The 23141-nt window shown below is 38.7% G+C and overlaps 1 protein-coding gene across 3 annotated transcripts in view; it reads left to right on the top strand.

Moving 5' to 3' along the window:
• Positions 1-23141, top strand: part of LOC148678079 (ADAMTS-like protein 1) — a 210388-nt gene that overhangs the window by 150730 nt on the left and 36517 nt on the right. For all 3 annotated transcript variants that reach the window (XM_088631318.1, XM_088631307.1, XM_088631326.1), the window contains 7 exons: positions 999-1235; positions 2197-2323; positions 2676-2750; positions 5787-5944; positions 19433-19544; positions 21619-21757; positions 22301-22351. In XM_088631318.1, coding sequence (XP_088487444.1) covers positions 999-1235; positions 2197-2323; positions 2676-2750; positions 5787-5944; positions 19433-19544; positions 21619-21757; positions 22301-22351 — 899 coding nt within the window. The remainder of the gene's footprint in view (positions 1-998; positions 1236-2196; positions 2324-2675; positions 2751-5786; positions 5945-19432; positions 19545-21618; positions 21758-22300; positions 22352-23141) is intronic.

Raw genomic sequence — 23141 nt, 5'->3', positions numbered from 1 at the left:
CTGTAGTTTCAGAGTGTCAGTTTTAACACAACAAAGATGTGTTTTTTGGCATGAAATAGTAAAAATGTGATTCTTTAAAGTGTCACCAGGGATCGATTACAATAGCGTTCCCCTTTTTTCCAATAATTAGTTACTTTTTCCTAGCTGTCAGCACTGGTTTAAGTCTGGTCAGCATCTGGCAAGGGTGTGGCTAAACAAGAGAGGTTAATACTCCTAGGATACAGTCACATGTGACAATGGGGGCTACTACATTGTAACTGCAGATTGTTTCTGTTCAGTACTTATAAACAGACCTAACCTAAGAGGATTGTTGTCACAGATTTAACATGCTCTATAATCAAATTGAACTCAGCCAAGAGCTAGAGAAGAGAAACCCTAGAGTTTGTAAAATACACGTAGACTCCTGCTGAACACTTAAATAATATTTATTTCTTCATCAGTGTCTTCATATCTTCCATCTTGTCTCTGCAACATTCTGTACTGTACTTCATATCTTCCACTTTTCTTTGTCAAACATTAAATATAATTGAGAAGTAGCAGCACGAATGGACCAATAGTGGTTTAAATGTCTCCATCATGGATAGTGTACATGCTTTGGGTGAATATTCAGATCCACTGCTGACAGGCTATTCTATCAATAGAACTGAGTTTGTTCTACTTTTAAATTTTGTATCTGTATTTCCAGTACACCTTGAATATTAGGCATGCACACTGAATTCTCTCTACTTGTCAGGCATTTTCGTATTGAAAGTAATCCAGATGAAGTCCTCAGGGGCAGTGAATATTATAGTAGTTTGATCATTTTCTGACAGTATGAAAGAACAGTGCTGATCCTGCTCAAATTAACTTTAAACTGTACTGTTTAGTCGTAGTATGATTTTTTTTCCATTTTAATCAATTGGGTTTTACACAGACAGATGTAAATGGAATGCACCTAAACCTCTGTCCATGTGGTGACCTGACTCTGGTCTTTCCTGCTGTTCCTTGTTCGGCCTCAGGAATGTCCCCCAGAGGCAGGAGACTTTCGGGCCCAGCAATGTTCGGCCCATGTGGATGTCAGGTACCAGGGTCAGTACTACGAGTGGCTTCCTGTCTACAATGACCCTGAGAACCCCTGTGCCCTCAAGTGCAAAGCAAAAGGAACTTCCCTGGTGGTGGAACTGGCACCCAAAGTCCTGGACGGGACGAGGTGCTACACGGAGTCGCTGGATATGTGCATTAGTGGCGCATGTCAGGTACAGAGTCTCAGCTTCCTCCTTCTTGCCTTAACCCTCATTACTCATGCCCAGTGTCTAGAAACTACAGTTACATGACTCCAGTGAAGGAAAAAGGATAAAAAAGGATTCTAGTGTAGCACAAACATATGTTTGGAAAGGGACAGTTTCTTTTTAATTGAAATCCGTTTAACTGAACTACAGTTAATTAACATGTCAGAGAAAGGAAATACATTTCATATCCAAATGACTTCCAAAAGTATTCACCCTTTTTTCCAATGGCATTCCATTTTGTTTAATGAAATATGATATGTAACCATTGTTTAAAGTGAGTCATTTTACCCTAATTTGAATGCTCAATATGAACTCTTTTCTGGGTGAACGAAGTCTAGTTAAGTCCTATATTTGCTCGCTGGTGTCTGATAAAAAAACAGTGAGTTATGGCGTTAAATATTCTCACTGTACTCTTAACTATGCTACATGATTTTTCTTTTTAAAACAATGAAGTCTAAAATAACAACACAGGGAAGCAAAACATTTGTTTGGAAATCCATCAGGAAAAGGAAAAAGAGACATGGTCATGAAAATTGATTGATACCTGTAGTTCAAGTAAGTAGCTGCGTCAGTATGCGTAGGCTGCAAAGGAACAAGTAATAGGTTTATTCAATGCTGAAAAGAGAAGAAAGGAAACACAACGTTTCAGCTGTGGAGCCTTCTTCGGGTGTGAGCAAGTAATAAACCTATTACTTGTTCCACTGATGGATAGCTACAGTACAACAATGTGGAACACACTCCTGCACTAATTAAGATAATATAAGAAATATTCCTTACTGGGTTTCAAGGCACTGTAAAGCACAAAGTAAAACACCCCTCAAAGAAATATTTTATTGACATTTATTGCGGAGTGTTTATTACAGATCTCATGATGTTAAGGATAGATTTATAGATGGCCGGATGCCTACATTTTTTGGTCTCCTGGCAGATTGTTGGCTGTGACCACGAATTAGGAAGCACTGCTAAAGAAGACAACTGTGGAGTGTGCAATGGAGATGGGTCTTCCTGCAGATTAGTCCGAGGGCACTACAAATCACAGCTCTCCACAAGCAAAAGTAAGTTGTGAAACACAACAAAATACTGCAAATTGCTGATAGTTTGTGCAACTGTAGAACAAAAGAGCAGAAGGAGAGAAATATACTCCACTTGTATGGTACTGTACGATAATAATCCAAGGCAGCAAAATGATCTTATTCTTTTCCTTATTATTAAACTATTCTATAATATTTTCAATCAGTATTCTCAATTTATTAAGTCTCCGTACAGTATATATATATAACATAAATATTATGTATTACTGTATATATTATATATTGTGAATCAGAATAGCTTTCTGCATTATGTACAGAGCCCAGTGTCTACTGTAATAGTTAAGCCTGTGTCTTTTCTCTGTCTTCTTGGTCGCAGCGGAGGATACAGTAATTGTCATTCCCTACGGAAGTCGACATGTTCGACTGGTCTTGAAAGGCACTGATCACTTGTGTAAGTCTTGGTAGGTCAAAGGGTGTTTTGGACCAGAAAAATGCAACTCTGCTGATTCTGTTGGCCATGTTTTTTTTTTTTTTCGTCAAGTTTAATTGGTTATATGTTTAAGCCTTGCCTATAGGTGCAATGGGTGGAACATTTTGCTTTGTGCTACATAGAGTCACACGCGGTGTTGCTTAAAAGGTGACGCTTCACCGGTTGAGATCAAACTTTAGGTGTCTCCTCTTTATATCTTCTTTCCCCCTTCACATCATATGAGAATGACTTGCTTGTTATTCTGTAGTGTAAGTGGATGACCTGAGTGTCGAATGACAGGCAGAGATCAAAAGTGGAAAGTGCCATCTACTGTAGGACCAAAATTGTAAAATGGATGACCACTTTGACAAACAAATAAAAACTTCTTCCACATGCTGCATTGAACACTGTATGGAAAAGGACTAGTCATATTGTAAATAGAGGTAAATTAATAAAATAAAGTAAGGTGCATGCCAAGAAGTGCAAAAGATGGCTCCAAGAGAGAGGTACTCATAACACGGACAACAAAAATTTCTCTTTAAGGCCTCAATGGAGAAAATTTGGTGATTTAGAACAAGAGGATATACAAAACTCTCCTTGAGATCCACACTTGCATCTGTTTCTTGAGAGTTCCAGTTGTCCCCAGTTCACTCACATCTTATGGCCTGGGACATAAAGCTCTTTTGGATTAATCAGTAAGGACTAAAATGATTCAAGCTGTTCAATCACAAGCTGACTGGCATACAATGGAAATTCAGTAATTTCCAATCAAATTGAGACATCTACAGTAGGCTATTCACATGTGCATAACTGCATGTCCTATAAACTTTTGTACTATAAGCTGACAATAACTCATATTTTGCACAGCACTGTGGGATATCTGCAGCAGTATTATGCTGTGTTAAAAGTGACTCATCTTACATATCTTTCCTGAAAAAAGGAAATCCATATATCTAGTCTGATAACCCAAAAATGTAATAAATAATAGTTACTAAGATAATTAATAATAATAATTCAAAACACAATTGTTTCCTTAAAATGCATACTCGAGCCATTTTAATAACCAGTTAATTTCTTCAATGTAATAACAGCCAAAATATGCTATGCTTATTAAATGTAGATCTATGAGGTTTAACATTTTTCTTGACATTACCCAGTAGAATCATTTCCTAGCTAATGGCTTGCATGACCAGTGTCATGATGTAAAAGGATTTGGCAGCATTGTTTTTGGCAGGAAACATACTTTTGGGTAAAATCGAGAACAAATGTTTTCACCAAGTTTTTCTATGATGCCAGTAAAAGGATCCATTCTGAGGTACTGCTGTAATTTAAGGACACAGCGCTCATTAAATACTTTACCATTTTTCTTAAAGAGGACTTTAAAATAGTAAACATCTGGACTGATAAGTTAAAAAGTTTTCTTTCATGAAATCAGTTGTGGTTTGAAAAATACCTATACGTTAAGGATATATCTAGATAATGATCCTCTGAGATACATTTCAGTAAACTGTTTAGTTAAGTAAAAAGTTTTATATTAGAAGAGAAATGTCCTGAAATAAGATTTACATATTATAAATGTTTAAATTATAAAAAGAATATTGTGCGTGGTTAATAAGTAGAACTGTTAAATTTCAAAATAGCTTGACAGTTTTCTAAAAACAACACTAGTATACACATGAATAATTTACTTTAAATTTAGTGATTTAGCGTATGTTTAATTCGATTTTTTATTTTCCAGTTTTGGGGTTGTATTTTCTGTAACAGGAAATACTTAATGTGCTTGTCACCTTAGAACAATAATCCTAATGTAAGTGAGACCGAGGCCTCATAAATTGCCTTTGGTCTCATTATGGACCGGTTCCTCCTTTCCTTTGGTGAACCACATCAGATTAATACTGACGAGCTACTGGACCGCAGAGAGGCAAGTTGTACCCGAGTCATTGTAACCTGAGATCACTGAGAACCTTCCTAAGCATGATCTGTAGTGAAAGTATGACAGCTTTGACCTCAACTGACTTTCCCTCCCTTGCCCAGACAAAACACAGAGGCTAGATTTGGTCTCACTGTGCATTTTTATGAAATAACTGCTTGGATTCCAAAAAGAAGAGCCTTGGACCTCAAACCTACCTGACAGAAGGGATTTGTAAAACTAGTGAGAGAGCCAGTGGACCTCGGCATCTCCACTTATTCAACAGTTCTGGGATTAGCTGATCTGTGGTAGTTTTCTGTCCTGTCGCACTGGGTACTCCCACAGCCATCTATTAAAACTTACTTGTTGATTATTTGTATAGTGACAGCTATGGAATTCTTCAATGAAACAGACGTAAAGGACCACAGCTTAAGTAGGACTGTTAGAAAGTATTACACTCTGATCTGTTCCACCATGAGCTGCGGGTTATATGTTCTGCCAAATATGTTATTCTCCAAACAAAACTGAGACTTTGGCCCAGGCTAAATCAAAGATTTGACTCACAATTGCAAATCACAGACCTGTTTTTTTATTTCTCAAACTTGAACGTCTTGTATTTTTTTGAGCAATTCAAAATGTATTATTGATTTCACATTCTAAATATATAAACAACTAAACACCATGTGAAATGTGCATTAAATGAAACAACAATGACAGCTATTTAGTGTAATGTTTAGCGGTTTTAATCTATATGATTTGTTGTAAGCTCCCTAAATTCTGTAGTTTGAAACCAATCATTTAATCAATTAGTAATATTTTATGCACATACAATTCTCTCTCTGCAGTGAGCTCTAACTAATTAAACTGCATCATATATTAAACTGCAACAAAATGTGTTACTGCCTTCCTGCAACAAAATGCAGTATTAGCATGAAGTGTATTTCAAATTAATTTATTCAAGAAGGAAGTAAAATATATTTTTAATAATTGAACATTAGTGAACATATATAAAAAGACTGAACCTTCTTGTGATGCCATGACTTGTGAAAAATGAATACTTTGCTATGTTTGCTTATCTGTTTGTGTTACATTTATCATTTCTTGTTTAGATTTAGAGACAAAAACCCTTCAAGGTTTGAAAGGAGATAATAATCTAAGCACGTCTGGCCCTTACCATATTGAGAATACAACCGTGGATTTTCAGAAGTTTCCGGACAAAGAGATCTTGAGAATGACGGGACCACTGAGGGCAGATTTCACTGTCAAAGTAAGGGGATTGAAACACTTCTTTTCAACCATTGTATCTTTTATAGTCTCGGTTTACAGTATACTTCCTACATACATCATATAGGGTAACCTGTGGATCACTGTTGGAGTAGTAAATTACAACACTATGTGATGCTAATTACGCTCAGGTTTTGCTTTCATGGAGTCATTGCATTTTAATGTAAGCCACTGGGTGATGAGCGATGTGTTTTTGAAAACAGTTTGTGATATAGAGCATTTGTGGTTAAAAGAATAGCACGTCCCACCTTAATGACTTACTTCTGTTCTCTGTAATACCCACCAATTAAGGATGTAGCTCGTTTATCAAACCCAAAAGCAGGTGCTGCCTCAGTTTTCCGCCAGTGACTGGAACAATCCGAATGTGTATCCGAAGGCACTCTGAATTGTGTGATCAAGTCTTTTGTGCCTGATATTTGTTAACTCTGCCAGGTCCTGTCATGTTCTGTATTCTTCATGGATTGCTCTTCGCCTGTCTTTCACTTCTTTGTCTTTTGTGCAACAATATTGGATGCCACTCATTCTGATCATTGTAGATGAGAATTTGTTCTGAACTTCTTTATCTCTCTTAATAAAGGATTTATCCTTATTTAGGAGAATGTCAGAGATGTATTTATGCTACATTTGCACTGCTCAGTTATTTAAGCATAGTTTCTTATTTAATTACATCATTTTCAAAAGTTATCTTCATACTTTTTCACTGTAATTCTTTACAGTTCTCCTATGTGTTGCTGGTATCGTGGTTTGCTCTAAGACTTACTATGATTTTACTATACTGTGCTCCATTGCAGTGCACGTCTTAATATAAATACATTTTTACTTTGGATGTCATTAAATAAAGATCTGAAAAAAAACAAGCCCAGCCTTCGGGCGTGTTAAAAAATAATGCGGAAGGAAAGGGATATGTTTCTGACATTACAATTTTGTGAAATATTTTGTGTTGTTCTACTTAACAATACAGTGTCATGGGTACCAATGTACTAGTTAGCTAGCCATAGTATAGTGACAGTGGGGTATTGGTCTAATGGTATATGTAAAATACAGTAAATATATATACAGTGCCTTGCGAAAGTATTCGGCCCCCTTGAACTTTTCAACCTTTTGCCACATTTCAGGCTTCAAACATAAAGATATAATTTTTTTATTTTATGTGAAGAATCACCAACAAGTGGGACACAATTGTGAAGTGGAACGAAATCTATTGGATTTTTGAAACTTTTTTAACTAATAAAAAAATGAAAAGTGGGGCGTGCAAAATTATTCGGCCCCTTTACTTTCAGTGCAGCAAACTCACTCCAGAAGTTCAGCGAGGATCTCTGAATGATCCAATGTTGTCCTAAATGACTGATGGTGATAAATAGAATCCACCTGTGTGTAATCAAGTCTCTGTATAAATGCACCTGCTCTGTGATAGTCTCAAGGTTCTGTTGAAAGCGCAGAGAGCATCATGAAGACCAAGGAACACACCAGGCAGGTCCGTAATACTGTTGTGGAGAAGTTTAAAGCCGGATTTGGATACAAAAAGATTTCCCAAGCTTCAAACATCCCAAGGAGCACTGTGCAAGCGATCATCTTGAAATGGAAGGAGTATCAGACCACTGCAAATCTACCAAGACCTGGCCGTCCCTCTAAACTTTCAGCTCAGACAAGGAGAAGACTGATCAGAGATGCAGCCAAGAGGCCCATGATCACTCTGGATGAACTGCAGAGAACTACAGCTGAGGTGGGAGAGTCTGTCCATAGGACAACAATCAGTCTTACACTGCACAAATCTGGCCTTTATGGAAGAGTGGCAAGAAGAAAGCCATTTCTCAAAGATATCCATAAAAAGTCTCGTCTAAAGTTTGCCACAAGCCACCTGGGAGACACCCCAAACATGTGGAAGAAGGTGCTCTGGTCAGATGAAACCAAAATCGAACTTTTTGGCCACAATGCAAAACGATATGTTTGGCGTAAAAGCAACACAGCTCATCACCCTCAACACACCATCCCCACTGTCAAACATGGTGGTGGCAGCATCATGGTTTGGGCCTGCTTTTCTTCAGCAGGGACAGGGAAGATGGTTAAAATTGAGGGGAAGATGGATGCAGCCAAATACAGGACCATTCTGGATGAAAACCTGTTGGAGTCTGCAAAAGACCTGAAACTGGGACGGAGATTTATCTTCCAACAAGACAATGATCCCAAACATACAGCAAAATCTACAAAGGAATGGCTCACAAATAAACGTATCCAGGTGTTTGAATGGCCAAGTCAAAGTCCAGACCTGAATCCAATCGAGAATCTGTGGAAAGAGCTGAAAACTGCTGTTCACAAACGCTCTCCATCCAACCTCACTGAGCTCGAGCTGTTTTGCAAGGAAGAATGGGCAAGGATTTCAGTCTCTCGATGTGCAAAACTGATAGAGACATACCCCAAGCGACTTGCAGCTGTAATCGCAGCAAAAGGTGGCTCTACAAAGTATTAACGCAAGGGGGCCGAATAATTTTGCACGCCCCACTTTTCATTTTTTTATTAGTTAAAAAAGTTTCAAAAATCCAATAGATTTCGTTCCACTTCACAATTGTGTCCCACTTGTTGGTGATTCTTCACATAAAATAAAAAAATTATATCTTTATGTTTGAAGCCTGAAATGTGGCAAAAGGTTGAAAAGTTCAAGGGGGCCGAATACTTTCGCAAGGCACTGTATATATAGTGAGGTGTCTACACAGTTGAGATATGTTGTAGTGCATTCATTCAGTGGCTCATCACTTACTGCCCTGTATACATTTCTCTGTTATTACTGTGGACTGCATGAAGACACAAAGGAGCCTGCAGAGAAACAGCTCACTGGGTGGGAGTTATCACTGTGGTAAATGGCGGTACCCAGTTGTGTAAGAGTTTCATGACACGAGCACCACTGTGATCCACATTCACACCCTGAAAATAAATCTTCAGTTATCACAGTGGTGCTTTTACAGACATTTTCCCTTTCCACATTACTATCACACTCAAGTATTCTGGCTAATGCAGCAATGTTCTTCAGCCCATAAACCACCCCAAATACTGCTAAAAAATAGACTCTTTGAACTCCATCTACTCCTTTGCCTCAGAGACTTGATTTATCAGAAACCTAGTAAATGGCTTTTTTTCTGTGGTCAGAATAAAACGTTTTTCATTTCCCCCCTTCCACATCTCTTTTTGCTTAATGTAATAGAAAGCATATTTCTGAATACAGATAATACCCCATTTCAATACAATAAGAAAGACTGGATCCAAGGTCAAGAAAGAGGCTGTTAAGTCATTACTGTACGCAAGCCAGGACCCTACACTGCTGTGATTATTAAACAATGGAGCTGCAGTAAAATGTATTTTATGACTGTTGACTTTTAAGCTGATTGTAATGTTTTTGATGGTCTAGTGCTGGCAGTGAATGATTGCAAGGCACTGTTTCGATTAGTTAGAACCCCAGAGCCATTGAACGACTTAGTAATCCATTGTGTTAGTGACATAATGAATGTTCTCACTTTGTAGAATGGTGTTACATTTAGGTATCAAGTACACCTGTATGCCTGTCTTTCATGTGATTAGTTTCACGTGTGACCTAGAATTAATGTACTGTTACAAGTCTGATGTGGTACGTAATTCAAGTAGCTGGCCAGGTGCAGTTTTTGGCACAAGACAATTTCTTTCTCTCCACCAAAAATGGTAACCAAAATCTCACAGGACAGTTTACATACAGTAAATAACCTTGAATTAATCGCATTTACTGCACGTCGAAAATCTCAGATCGTTTAGGATGAACATTGGACAGGATATTGTTATGTTTAGTGTATAAAATGTGTGACATTATTTGTAAAAAGTTCTTTTACAGTATGATTCGATAGCCACATGTTGTGTTGATCACATGGTGCTTTCAAATCAGGAATCCCTACGTAGCTGATCAGAAACTGAGGTGCCTACCATTGTCTTGAATATAAGCATGTAAAGTGCCTGCTGCAGAGTAGCAGAAACTTTGCAGCAACCAATATGAATACTATTATCACAAGTCCTGTCTATTCCAAACCAGTATTATTCCTTTATGCAGTTGTGTATTGTGAAGATCGTCTTCATGGGCATCGATAGAATCTGTAAAGCACATTGATCTAACAGATTGATTATGTTAATTCAGTTCAAGCTTTATTATCCCCTAGAGGAAAATCATAGAGTCTGACACAAAATGCAACACAAATAACCATGACCAACAGAGAGTTCAGAACAAACAATATCTCAGGAAATGAATTATTTAAGAGTACAATTGCAGAGGGGATGAATGATTTCCTAAGTCTATTTCCTTTGAACCCTGGGGCACAGAGGCGTCGCCCAGCTGGGAGTCATGCAGATTCACAGTGGAGGGGGGGGTGCCACGCACTCCATAATGCAGTTAGCCTTCACTAGAACATTATGGTTATAGAGATCATATACTGTAGGTTGATCTGATTTATCCCAATGACAGGGCTACTTATTTTCACAGTTGTCAGAAAATAATTAAATGACTGTAAGCCAGAAACTTTCCACAGGCAAAAGTGAAATCAACTGTACTGTAATGGAACTGTCATGTAGAAGTCACCTATGAGGGCACTTTGACTTCGTGTCCCAGCTACCTTTGGGAACTGAATGTGCAGTTTAGGACAACTATATGAGCAGCCACCACTGTAGTAAAAACCATGGCCTGTAGATATAGACATAGCAAGCAAACATACCATGTTCAAATAATTAATTTCTCAAAGCACATAGATGGAAACCACTATAAAGTCATTATCATGTTATTTACAGCAGTTATAAGGTGTTTCTTGTACTGTAGTGACATTGCTGGACAAGGAAAATAAAGTGTTAAAATAATAAAGTGATTCTGCATACATTTATCAACACAAATAGCCATGAAAAAATAATGTAAATGCTAAACATTCCAATACAGATCCCAAAACAAAAAGCCTTTGTAAAAAGAAAGAGAAATCAAAATGAAAACAAAGTATAGGAAACATGAGAGCAAATCATTTTAGACATTGTATTTTGTAATGTGAGGGAGGCGCCCAGTCAATATGCAGTGCATCACAAATTTAGATGAGCTCAACAGTAATGCAGTACTGTACTGTATGTAGCACAGAAAGAATCTGGAAAATATATTTCCACTTAGCAGCTTGATCCCATCAGAATTCAGAAGCCAGGAAGGCCTGGACTTCGTCAGTACTGAGATGTAAGGTTTCTAAAGAAAACCAAGTTGCTGTTACTGGTGTTGGTAGACCAGTAGGTGGCGCTCCAGTTTGGTGGCAGGGGCATCTGTACTGAAAGAGAAGTCTTCCTTATGTTGGGGCATTAAGCCAAGATATTATTGGCTGTTAATGATTCACTGGTACTGTTCACAAGAGTATGTTTTTTAACCCTGGTGTTCTGGCTACATTGCAGTACATTATTAATTTAGTACGAAATGGGCTCCCAAAATTTCACCTCAGTCACTGAAATAATTTCTAACTTCTCTGCAGTGATGCTTTGTAGCCGGGCTGCTGGTACATATGTAAGGGCTGTCACCCAAGTATATCACCCAAGTGGGTGCTGTACTTCAGTAATGGATTACTAGGGATTTTTCCTGTATGTGAAATGTTTTGGGATCCTTATGCATGAGTAGAATTTAAAAAATGCAAAAGGTTATTATTAAAACTACACTTTTCTTAAAAACTGATATTCTGTGCATATTTCTCCTCATTATCAGGTGTTCATGATGACAGACAACAGAATCTCCATTGAAAGACTCCAGAAATCAAAGAAATTGGTAACTGTGGTGTATATATGGTGGTATACAGTATGTGGTGACCTGAAACTCTGATCATGTACAGTTCAGAGAAAATGTTTGTGAACCCCTAATTTAATTATATAAGTCACATATTGTGACCAAATTGTGACGATACCCTTGTTTACTCTGAAATGGCTAAAAGGGAAAGAGGAGTCAAAAGGACAGATGAGTCAAAAGTTGAACTTAAGGGCATAATGAAAAACATTTTGTGTGCCAAAAACCAAACACAGCCTTCCAACAGAAAAACCTCATCCCGACCATCAAGCATGGTGGTGGGAGTATTATGGTTTGGGACTGTTTTGCTGCCTCAGGACCTGGACAAATTGCCATCATGCATGAAACCATAAAATTCAGTATTGTATCCACAGATTCTGGCAGAGAATGTCAGGCCATCCATTCATCAGCTGAAGCTGAGCCAAAACTGGATCAGGCAGCAGGATAATGATCCTCAACATGCAAGCAGAGAAGGTGCCTTCAGTTACTGCAGCTAGGAGATTTCAAACTTATTTACATGAGGATATTTAGATTTATTTGATGGTGTTCTTAAGCCAAGTACTGTATATCTTTGTTTTTGTTTTATAAATTTATGCGGGTTATCTTGAATTTCATTTTCTTTATTTCAGGTATTATTTTATTAAGGAACAAGTAATAGGTTTATTCCATGCTGAAAAAAAGAGGAAAGAAAACACAACGTTTCTTCAGGTGTTCTTCTTCAGGCCTTCCTCAGACACCTGAAGAAGGCTCCACGGCCAAAAAAATTGTGTTTTCTTTCTTCTTTTTTTCATGATGGAATAAACCTAATACTTGTTCCTTTGCAGCCTACGCATGCTGATGCAGCTACCCACCTGAATTATTTTATTAAGACTTTCATGAAGATTTAATTACCTTTTAAAAAATAAAAAAGATGCAGAATGACAATACGGACCCACCTAGAGGATTAATAAACCTTTTCTTGGCACTATATTAGTCCTTTTGCTTTTGTCAATACATATTTTAAAATATGTGATTTGCTCCCCTTCAGTTTCAATTCACCTTATTCTGTGAATATATTTAATTTCACAGCAACTTACATTTAATACTAGAAAGTTGTGTATTCATTAGCACAATTATTGTACAATAATATATCTCCACCACTTTCATTTAAATCCTTTCAGCATTTAGTACATTTTCTAAATGTTTGGATGATGTTTTATTCAGAGCAACTTACATAAGCACCCTTTTCTACAGCTGGGAATTTTACTGAAAGAGTGAGGTACTGTACCTTGCTACTGGTTTACAACAGTAGTGTCCCATCTGGAATTTGACTCACAACTATCCTGTTCTGAGTCTAGAACCTTAACCACTGCTCCACATGTTTTTATTTTGTTTGCCATCCCTCTTGCTGCACCTTCTATTTAAATACATAGATTTCTAGACCCTTAACTAATGAAAATTCTTTGTTGTTTTTTTTGGCAGTAGCCTATTAGTCTGTAAAGATTTGGAAATCCTTAAGAGAGAAGGTTTCTGTGGTTACTAGTGTTCTGTGGGTTCATGGGTTTCTGCTACTGTAAATGTTTTAGTGTGTCTGTGGCCTAACTTTCTGTCTTTGGAGAGTGTCTTCATTGTCTTCAATCTGTGATGTGGGTCTCTAAATTCCACCTTTCAGTTTTCTGGTATGTTTGATCCAGCACTGTCAGCATTCATGGGTCTCCAGTTCGTTATTACCCGCAATCAACAACCCGCAGTCGCTCTTCTGGGGTCTGAAAGTGTTTGTTAAAAATAATGTTAATGTTAACATAGCAGAATGGTTTCTATTTTAAAAATAATCTGCTTCACTTAACAGATTTTAAATAAAATAATACAGGTTTTTTTTTCAAAAAATATTTATTACTACCATGAACAGTAACAGAACCTGTTGTTTCATTGAGTTATACAGACAAACTGCCAATTGGCACAAACCTAAGTTAATATACAGGCATGAGGTGTGCCATCTTAGTTTAATGCAAGAGGTCACACACAGCAAAGAAACAAAAACAAAACCTACTCATACCCTGCAACATCTGAACCCCCAGGTGGCAGGAGCATCCACTATTTATCCCCCCTACCAGGGGCATGACTCCAGGAGAGAAGGGGCTTCATTAATAGTCCATCAGCCCAATGGGGGTCCCTCCATTCACATCCACTGTCACCTGTGTGCCCCCTACAGTACTTGCCCATCGGCCATGGGCTCACATTCTGCCTGCATGCTGCAGTGGTGATGCTCACCAGCACCCACACCATTGCAGACACACAATAAGGGAAGGGGAATCAGGGAGAACAAGCACAGACAAGTACAGCAGATGATTCATTGGAGTGACAGTCCTTAAAGTGTTCTGGGCTCCCTGTCCGTGACAGTGTGATAGGCTGCACAACAGCAATAGAGAAGTGTTCATCAGTAAGCTCTGCAGGACACAGGGCACAAAGTGTACGTTTTAGGAAAGCAATGCAGCAGGATGATTTGCAGTACAGAGACAGCCTGTCCATCTAATGAGAAAAGGCTTTTTTCACTGGATAAAACATCTTTTCTAAAATCAGATGGAATTCCAGAAAGGTTACATTTACAAAGTCCCATGGTACCACTCAGATGCCCTTCACTGAAGATGAATTGAGTTGTAAAGTAACTACTAACAGCAACAGCTCATGGGTTGAATGTGTCTATTCAAAGGCTGGCAGGCTCTAGTCTGAGAACAGTAGGGCACCGATATTTAGGTAGTGTGATGTGTGGTTGGGGGATCCTACAAAGGCATTTTTCCCAGGCTTTCTTGTGATGTAAACTGCCTGTCAATCCTGCACCTTGCAGGTCCAGCTCCCTTTAATGTTCATGTGTTCATTATGTTTGTGCAGAGAGTGTGCTTGGTTTAATATGAAAGCTGATAACCAGCCACTGGAACAGGAAACAGGTGCTCAGCACCTGCCTCGTTCTTGTGTCACCTTGTTAGAATGGGGAAAATGAAAGTCACTTTCATGTGCAATGCCTCGGTCTTTTCATGTGTCCAAGTTACTTAAGTGCATACCATGAGAGAGGGAGCAGGTGGTGCTTGCCCACCTGACACGCAGAAGTGGTTGTAATTTGCTACCTTCAAGGTCCTCCCCCTTCATCATCTGTTGAACTTTGTTCTGTGTTCTCAGTTCAGACACATCTTTAAAAAGCTCCTTAGAAGTCTGCTAGCATTGAGGTGCTTTGAGTGTGAAATTCAGCTAATAATCCTTTTTCATTTTATGGAGTAACAGCCTGGGTTTTCATCGAATGAAAACCTACACAGTACTGTTCAAACAATTGCAAACATCAGGTGCAGAGAGAGTAGAGACAGTTAACATATTATTTAATTGTAATTATTGACTAATTCTTCAATTAGACCATGTCTTTACACAGCCTCGCACCAAAGCAGATAACTTCTATAATACACTGTTTTTTTGGACGGTTGTTGTCTATGTTTAATAGCAGCATAGGGTATTCTCATTTTAAAGTAAAGTTTTCAGCTGGAGGGCATGTATACAGTATTTAAGGTAGGCTGGGTATGTATACATTAAATATTTGGGGGAAAAAATTGACTGCTAATAATTATAAAGGTTTGGAAACACAAATCATAAAGATAGACTGGGTGTAACATTGGTTGTTCTTTTTCATTGGCATATACTGTAAGAACATAAGAACAGATACAAATGAGAGGATGCCGTTCAGCCAATCTAGTTCACATAACAAGGCCTAATGATTTCCAGGAGCTTACTCTGAGCAAATGACTCATGAAAGTAATGCTTTTATCCTAAGATTAACAGTATCTTTGCATTGCTGAAAAGCCCGCTATGTCCTACAAGCATGGCAGCAAGTGTTGTCCTCCTTATGATAGAAAGGTTGTTTGGATTAGAAGGCTGTATCATGTTAGTGTACTGTATATAGCTGAATTACCAGTTTAGTAGGCTGCATTCATTCACACAGCAGCTTTCAGAGTAATAGGAGTACACATTGGTACACTGAGAAATCAGTCTTTTGTATGTAACACAACATATGAAAGTAATCTCTTCAGTGATAAGAATCCAAGAAGAATGAACAATATTGTTCTCTCCCTCTGTTGTAACTGAGTGCATGGGAGAGAACCGTATACCATACATGCTGTGTCCAGTCTTTAAAACAGTAAGTAATGTCCATAGATATGGCAAGGATGCAGCTAATGCTAGAGGTGTTTGTATCTTATGGAAGTTGTTTTTTGTTTTTGTTTTTTTGAGTGTCACACTTCCAAACTTGACAGATGAGCAGCCTGAATGGACCTTATCGCTTACTGCAGTAATTTCATTACCTTGGACAGACCTCTCAAACAGCATTCTTTATCTTTTTCTTTAAAAAGGCAAAGTTGATAATACTTAAACACAGATAAAATAACTTGAAGTTATCATCTTTAAATTAAGGGCCAATAGCTGTCAAAGCTGTCAAAGCTACATTAATCTGAATATGTTATGAAGAGGTTTTGTGGGTTTTGCTTGTTATCCTGCTGTTCTTTCATTATTTTATTACAGTTACCACAGAAAGACCAAAAGAACACTAGATTTTGTCATGGTAGAGAACTAAAGCCAGCCTTTTGCAGCAGCTTTGCCACAGGCTGCTCGATCTTACGAATGGATTCTGCATAAACAAAGCTATTTAATGGAAATCAGAATTCCACCAGTTCCAACATTTTTAAATATCTAACTGGCAAAAATAGAATAAAAGCAGTATACTATGGAAAAAGTGCAGTTTATCTTCTAAAACTGAAAAATAAAGAGTTCGAAAAAGTTCTAAATTCGATGGGCTGGTTCTTCCGGAGTCATTGCTACACAGCCTTCACAAGGGCTATTCATTATCTTCCTGTTGGGCTGTGGCTGGCGGAAGGAGTTAATACTAGTCTAGACACCTGCATCTATATGTATTTTTAGATAGAATCGCACAAGCTGATATCCATGAAAAAATCACATAAGGTAATATAGCTGAGGCACGTTTGAGCCATCCACGTGGATTGGCTTTATTCATTGGCCTCCATTAGTGCGATTAAAGAAGTGACATTGAGGTCTGGGAAATGAATTCATCCTGGCCTCGTGTGTTCCTTTTCTTTGCAAAAATGTGGTCTTATCATTCAGTGGAGTAAGAAATATATTTGCCAGCTAAATTGTGAACAGGCTTTTGGGGATTTCCTTAATTGAGTTTCACATGTAATTTGTGTTAGAAAGAATGAAAAAAACAATGCTCTCCATCTTCCCTGGGAACATCTTGGATGGATTTTTGGACAAATGTTTTTATTCATTTTTAAATAGAAACACTATGTACAAGGAGGAAAGGGGTAGCTCATTTAATTTATTTCGATGTTGATTTTATCCAAATTGACTTCGATTTCTGCTCATTTACATAGCTGGAGTAATCAGAATAAAATGCTTTGCTCAAGTGTGCTTCAGCAGAGCCTCACCTGGTACTTGAACCCAGAACTTTTTAGTTTTGAGTCCACAGCCCTAACCATTCTTTCACACTAAATAAACATGTTCTGAAATGAGAAAGTGCAAATCTGCTCACTCACCATTTTTGCATGAGCAAAATTAAATAATTTTTAGTTTTTTTCCACAAGTGCAATTTGTGCAAAACAGCACAGGCAAATGCCATTTACGGTTACCTCAGTCTACACCCAGCAATGTAAATTTGAGAAATGTCGCCGAGCAAGAGCATTTGAAAGGTTAGTGTCTCAGTCTCTCTAGTCATATGTTAATCACATACTCCCCAAATCTATCACAGTGCCTTCAGAAAAGTATCCTCAGAAGGTACTGAGCACACCTTGAGTGTATTTGTCCAGCACTGCCAATTTAATGTGGCTTGCCTACCAGGTGCAGTTATGAAATGGGTTAGCAAATGTGCTTGGAATATGGAGGAAGAGAAAGTGTTTTCCTAGACCACCTCCCAATCAGGACTACCAGCTTGTCTAATTCCCTGCCCCATTTGAAGGTCGTTGTGAGAGTTCTTCACTCATTTTAGATGAGGGAAGAAAGTCATGCAGAGAAGCCTCTGGACTCCAGCAATTCACTGGGTGAGAGGGTAAAATAGTGTCCCTTGACACCCAGTTGACTGGAGTACAAGAACCATAAAATAATAAAACCCAGCAAGTATCGCTGCCTCAGATACCCAAATGTGCACAGGCCGTGATCATGACGTCAATGAGCCTGGTAGCCTGCAAAGGTAGACATTTTTGTAGAAGGTTAATAGAATCATCTCCCTTGACACCCAGAAGCAGGCTGACAGTATGCAAGGTAGACCTGCGGCTTCTTTCCAGCAGCACAGCAGGGCAGGGTCAAGCAGGGCTAACTCGTTCTCCATCTCTCAGTTGCTGTCATGGTTTTTGCGCTGATGGCTTTAACATAAAAAAGATCAGTTTTCAACCCACAATGAGATCCCTGAGCAAGTGGCACTGTGTATCAGACGGCCATGGGAGTTCCCAGGCCCAGTCCTCACAGGAAAGTGCTGTGTTTGCAGTTGCAGATGGTGAGGAAGGAAACTGCTTCCTGGATTTCTTCTCCTTTTGGGGGAAGGGATGCCTGGCTTCATGGCCAACAAGTTGCTCTTTTTAGTGGTCTACATACTGAGGAATGAAAAGCAGGAAAAGTGCCCTCAGGTGAAATTTTATTTAATCTTTTGAAATAACGACCAGGCACCATGTTTCTGCTCTCTTGATCGAGCCACCACTGTGGCATTGAGCCACTGGGAGTCCCTCATGTTGTTTTCTTTTAAAGAAGAATGTAGGCATTTTTAGTTGCTGCCTGTGTCCCTTCCAAGGTTCTTCATTCCAGTGTGCAGGCTCTCTCCCTGTGCTGAAAATGCACTTGGAAAAAGAACGCTGATTGTCTTAACCAGCGCTCTCCAGCCTGGGCCTGGTCTTGCTTATGGGCTCTTTTAACGTCTTCAAAGCCAGATGTGTGGTCTGGGGTAAGTTTGGGTTCTGGAAGTTCTTCAGAGCTCTGCAATACACATCAGGATTGGAGTGTCAAAATATTTCGAAAGCAACTAAATATGCAAACTAAAGGCATTGTCAATACTGCGTAGAGAACAACAAACTTCAAAACATTTCTAGCATCAAACCTTTAAGGATGGCGCAATACTCTGTGTCATCTCTTGTGCTAAAAATATAAAAGCAAAAACAAGGAACAGAGAAATCAGAACAGGGTTGTACGGATGTATAATCTGTTTTTATAATACTATTATGATACTGTATCTAACAATCTGAAAGTAATGGGCATTCTTCATGGAGAATAGTCACAACAGTTATGTTGTTTGCCCGTTATAACAAGTACTTATTAATAGTTAATAAACACTTAAATTCAAGGCAAGTACCATCATATAGGTGGTGAACTACCAATTCTGCTGTATACAGTATGTCTTCCAGTAGTAGAAGAACACTCTTTTTCTTGATCAGGTGGATACAGCTTTGAATCAACAGGGATCTGACCCAGGAACTTCTCAGTCACATGCTCTTTTCTCTAACACTGGAACGAACACTGGACCTCCAGTAGTCTCATTTGTTTTGTTTTTTTTTTCAGATCAGGCAAAGACCTTTTCAAAGCATCCTTATTTTCAATAGCTTTTTCCATGAAAGAAATCCAAGAGAAATTCATAATGTCTTGTCATTGGTGTTTCAGATCAGTTACATCAGCGCATCAGACAGTGTGGTTCAGTTCATCTTTTACCAGCCTATTATACATCGCTGGAGGGAGACCGATTTCTTCCCATGTTCAGTCACTTGTGGTGGGGGTAAGAAACTGTCTTCACCACTAATGGCTGTGGAATTTTCACTCCAGTACAGTGTATACCTTCACACTCCTCAACATTACTGTATGCTCTTCCTTCTCCCAGTTGTTAAATTGTGATTCCCCTTTTTGGGGATTTACTGTAAGTCAGTATTTAAGCTATTTTTTACACCATTTGTTATTTGGAGCTCCTGAAGACTATCCTCTAAAACTGTGGGCCATAATATAGTTGCCTATATATCCTATAGCATAATGTACTGCATTGCTTTGTCTCAAGGTTTTGAGATTAGCTGCATTGTCTTTGCAAACTGTCTGACTTAAAAATAAACAACATAAAACATAGAAAACTGAAAGCAAAATAGAAAGTGTGCCTGCCAGAAAAGCAGACTTTGCCATTATGTCAAAATTAGATTGGAAAAATGCATTTTTATTTTAAAAAAGAATGATTAAATTATACAATGAGTACACAATTAGTGTACTGTACAAACACATACAGTATATACGTTGTATTCGTTGTCCAATTTAATGGAGATGAATTGTTTAAATTAATTTCAGAATGGATCACAAAGCATTTGCTTCAGAGTTAAATTGGCACTAGGTTATTAATAATTGAATTGCCAACTTTGAAAATAAATAACAATCATGTCTGTTGAGAACTTGTACTCCTCTCCCAGTTGTCATTGTGCCCAGCTGCTTTTTTATACTGTACATGCAGAGAGCCTTGTTGTTTGCAAGCTTCATCAGTAACAAGTGTGGGATCATTACTTCATTAGTGTGGTTAGAGTGTTTGATTCATGGATCCCTTTTTCTGAAATCTCTTTATTATATGAAGTATATTAGTAAAGTATAATGAAACGCAACGGGGGTTCAGGCAGGCGCCCTTGCCGCATTAGGTCAGCCCCGCACCGTCGGGGGCTCGAACCCAGGACTCCCGCGTCACTCAACACAGACCCAGCCCGGTGAGCTAAAGAGAGATCTCTCCACAGCCCGGGGGCTGTGGTCCTGCTATTACAGGGAAGGGCGGTGATGTCACCGCTCTGGTAAGCCGGGTCTTACACAGTACCTGTCGGCCGTAAGCGTTACAATAACTTTGTGTTTTTTAGTTTTTTTAAACTTTGTTGGCCTGGGATACAGATCTATCCTATACTCTTAGCTACTGGAGTATTGTTTGTAGTGCAGCTAACTAGGCTTTTATGCAATATCATTTGCTAGGAATAAGTCATCGTCTCTTTTTGCATTTGAATACCCTTTTTGTACATCACTCGAAGGTAATGTTTTTTTTTGTTTGACGAATCAAGAACTAAGTGTTACTTTAAACGGGTTCAAGCAATTGAGCCAAGTTTTAATCTATGAGATCTTCAACTCACCGACTTTTCTAGACGTTCAATAAGTGAAATTTTAAATGCTTTCAGAAAAGGATTAATTCTGACCGAGTGAGTAATATAGTTCAATTAAAATACCAAGAAAACCTGAAGTTTGGGTGGAGTTAAGGATTGGATTTCATCTTCTACTGGCTTTCCAGCTACCACTCCTCCAGTAGCGTGGCTCACCAAGGGCCCAGGAGTGTTATTGTTAAATTATTTAAGAAAAAAAAGGAATGATTAAAGGATGAGGCATTGGTTAAATCAAACGTAATCAGTAGCTGTATCTGTTCTTTATCAATTTTCATTTGAAGTTCAACAATTCTGATTTATTCTTAACCTACCTTATTCCCTTGTAAGTGTATAATAATATTCACCATATTGGTTGACAAAGCACTGAGGATCACAAAAAATGACAAACAGCAAATGCATCAACTGAATCATGAAATTATATTTTTTATGAATAAGTAAGGCTTCCCTCCTTCATAACAATTTAGTTGTCCTTAAGGATGAGCTGTGGCTCATTTCTGAGCAAATAAACCTGAATAGTGTCCTGCCAACAGGCTGTATCATTGACAGCATTTAATAAATGATAATAAATGATAATGGAGACAAGCATGCCCAGGTTTTATGAATGTTTTTGATTGGTTGTCATTGGCGAGCACCTCGTTCAGTACTGCTGGGCGTTCTTTTCTCCTGCCCCGAATGTGGCTTCAGGATACCAGCTGACCTCGGCAGAGTGCTTTGACCTGCGCAGCGGCCGGGTGGTGGTAGACCAGTATTGCCACTACTACCCTGAAAATGTCAAACCCAAGCCAAAGCTGCGAGAGTGCAACATGGACCCCTGTCCTGCTAGGTGGGTGCTTTCACAACATCTAGTGGGGAGAAAAAGGGAACATTGTGAGACCTGCAAAGAAAAATGGGACAAATTGGCCATGTGTGTGGAAACGGACAGGATCCACGGTGCTTATGCTGTGACAGGTGATCAGAACTCAGATGAGGGCTGCATATCAGGTGCTGAAACTGCCTGATTCTGCCTGATGAAGCAAGGCAAAAAACATATTTTTAGATTATTGTCCTATTTAAATGTTGCAACAGATAAGCTTAAATAAGCGGAAATAACATAATTAACATTGTAGCAATGAAATATTTTAATTCTACTCTAATAGCAATTAAAGCTGCCTGGATGAAACCTTTTCAAGTAAATGAGCAAACCAAGATTTCTGCGATACTGCATTAGCAATCCCATCTGTATACAATTTAATTAATTTCTTATACTCTTACGTAGTGGATCTGTTTATGTGTATTTAGAACAGTGACATCCTCTGTTATGCCTTTTCATAATTGAGTGTTCATTGTTCTGTTTAACTTTTACTGAGAGAGATTTTGTTCCTAACAGCGATGGCTACAAACAAATCATGCCCTACGACCTCTACCACCCTTTACCTCGGTACGTATGGCAGTGAAAGCAAGGCGAACATCATGAGCTAAATGTGAAAGGTCTTGTTAGCAAAGAAAACACAACACACAGAAAGGCCTACTGAATGAAAACTTCTGTTACATTAACAACAAAGAGAAACTCTTAGAAAAACCCATCGTTAACTCACACACACAAGAGTCTGGTATCGTAGGGCCGGAAGAAGAGAGGAAAGGAAGCATCTTAATCTATATCAAATGTTTTCTTTTCCATTTACTGTACGCATCTTTTTGTACCCTCCCAATTTGTAATTGCCAAATGTCTTTCAACAACAATGCTGACCTATAATATATTAACCTCAACAACAACAGACATCTCAGAGGTCAAAAAGCACACAGTCCTTATGGGAGAGCTGGCCCTGAGTGAGGTTTGATGCAGCTCCAACTGTGAGCTTACACAGTGCCCAGCAAGCCACAAGAGCTGTTGTTTGTAAGCTGAGGACATCCTATCTGATTTAAGCACCACTTGGGCAGTTCTGGTGCACAGTTTGTGGATTCCCACTAACACCAAGCTGGCTAAATAGTCAGTTATCAACCCAGTGATGTCTGGGTACTGCTGTACCACTCATCTGAATGTGTGCTTTTACAGCTGGAACCTCTCTGGGGCCCAGTTACGAGCTGGAACACTAGCAGTTACTCTGCAATAGTGACGCTCCATAGAACCGCACCTTTGTGTGTTTCTAAGCAATGGCTCAAATTGTGAGGGAACGTGCATGTCCGCCGCTTGTTGTCCCTGTATTCGGCGGTAAGTTTGTTTGACCGTG

The sequence above is a fragment of the Lepisosteus platostomus genome, chromosome 1 (genome assembly GCF_059453375.1).
Source record: "Lepisosteus platostomus isolate fLepPlt1 chromosome 1, fLepPlt1.hap1, whole genome shotgun sequence".
Classification (NCBI taxonomy): domain Eukaryota; kingdom Metazoa; phylum Chordata; class Actinopteri; order Semionotiformes; family Lepisosteidae; genus Lepisosteus; species Lepisosteus platostomus.
The sequence above is the reverse complement of the archived record's forward strand: the minus strand, read 5'-3'. Positions and strand labels throughout refer to the sequence as shown.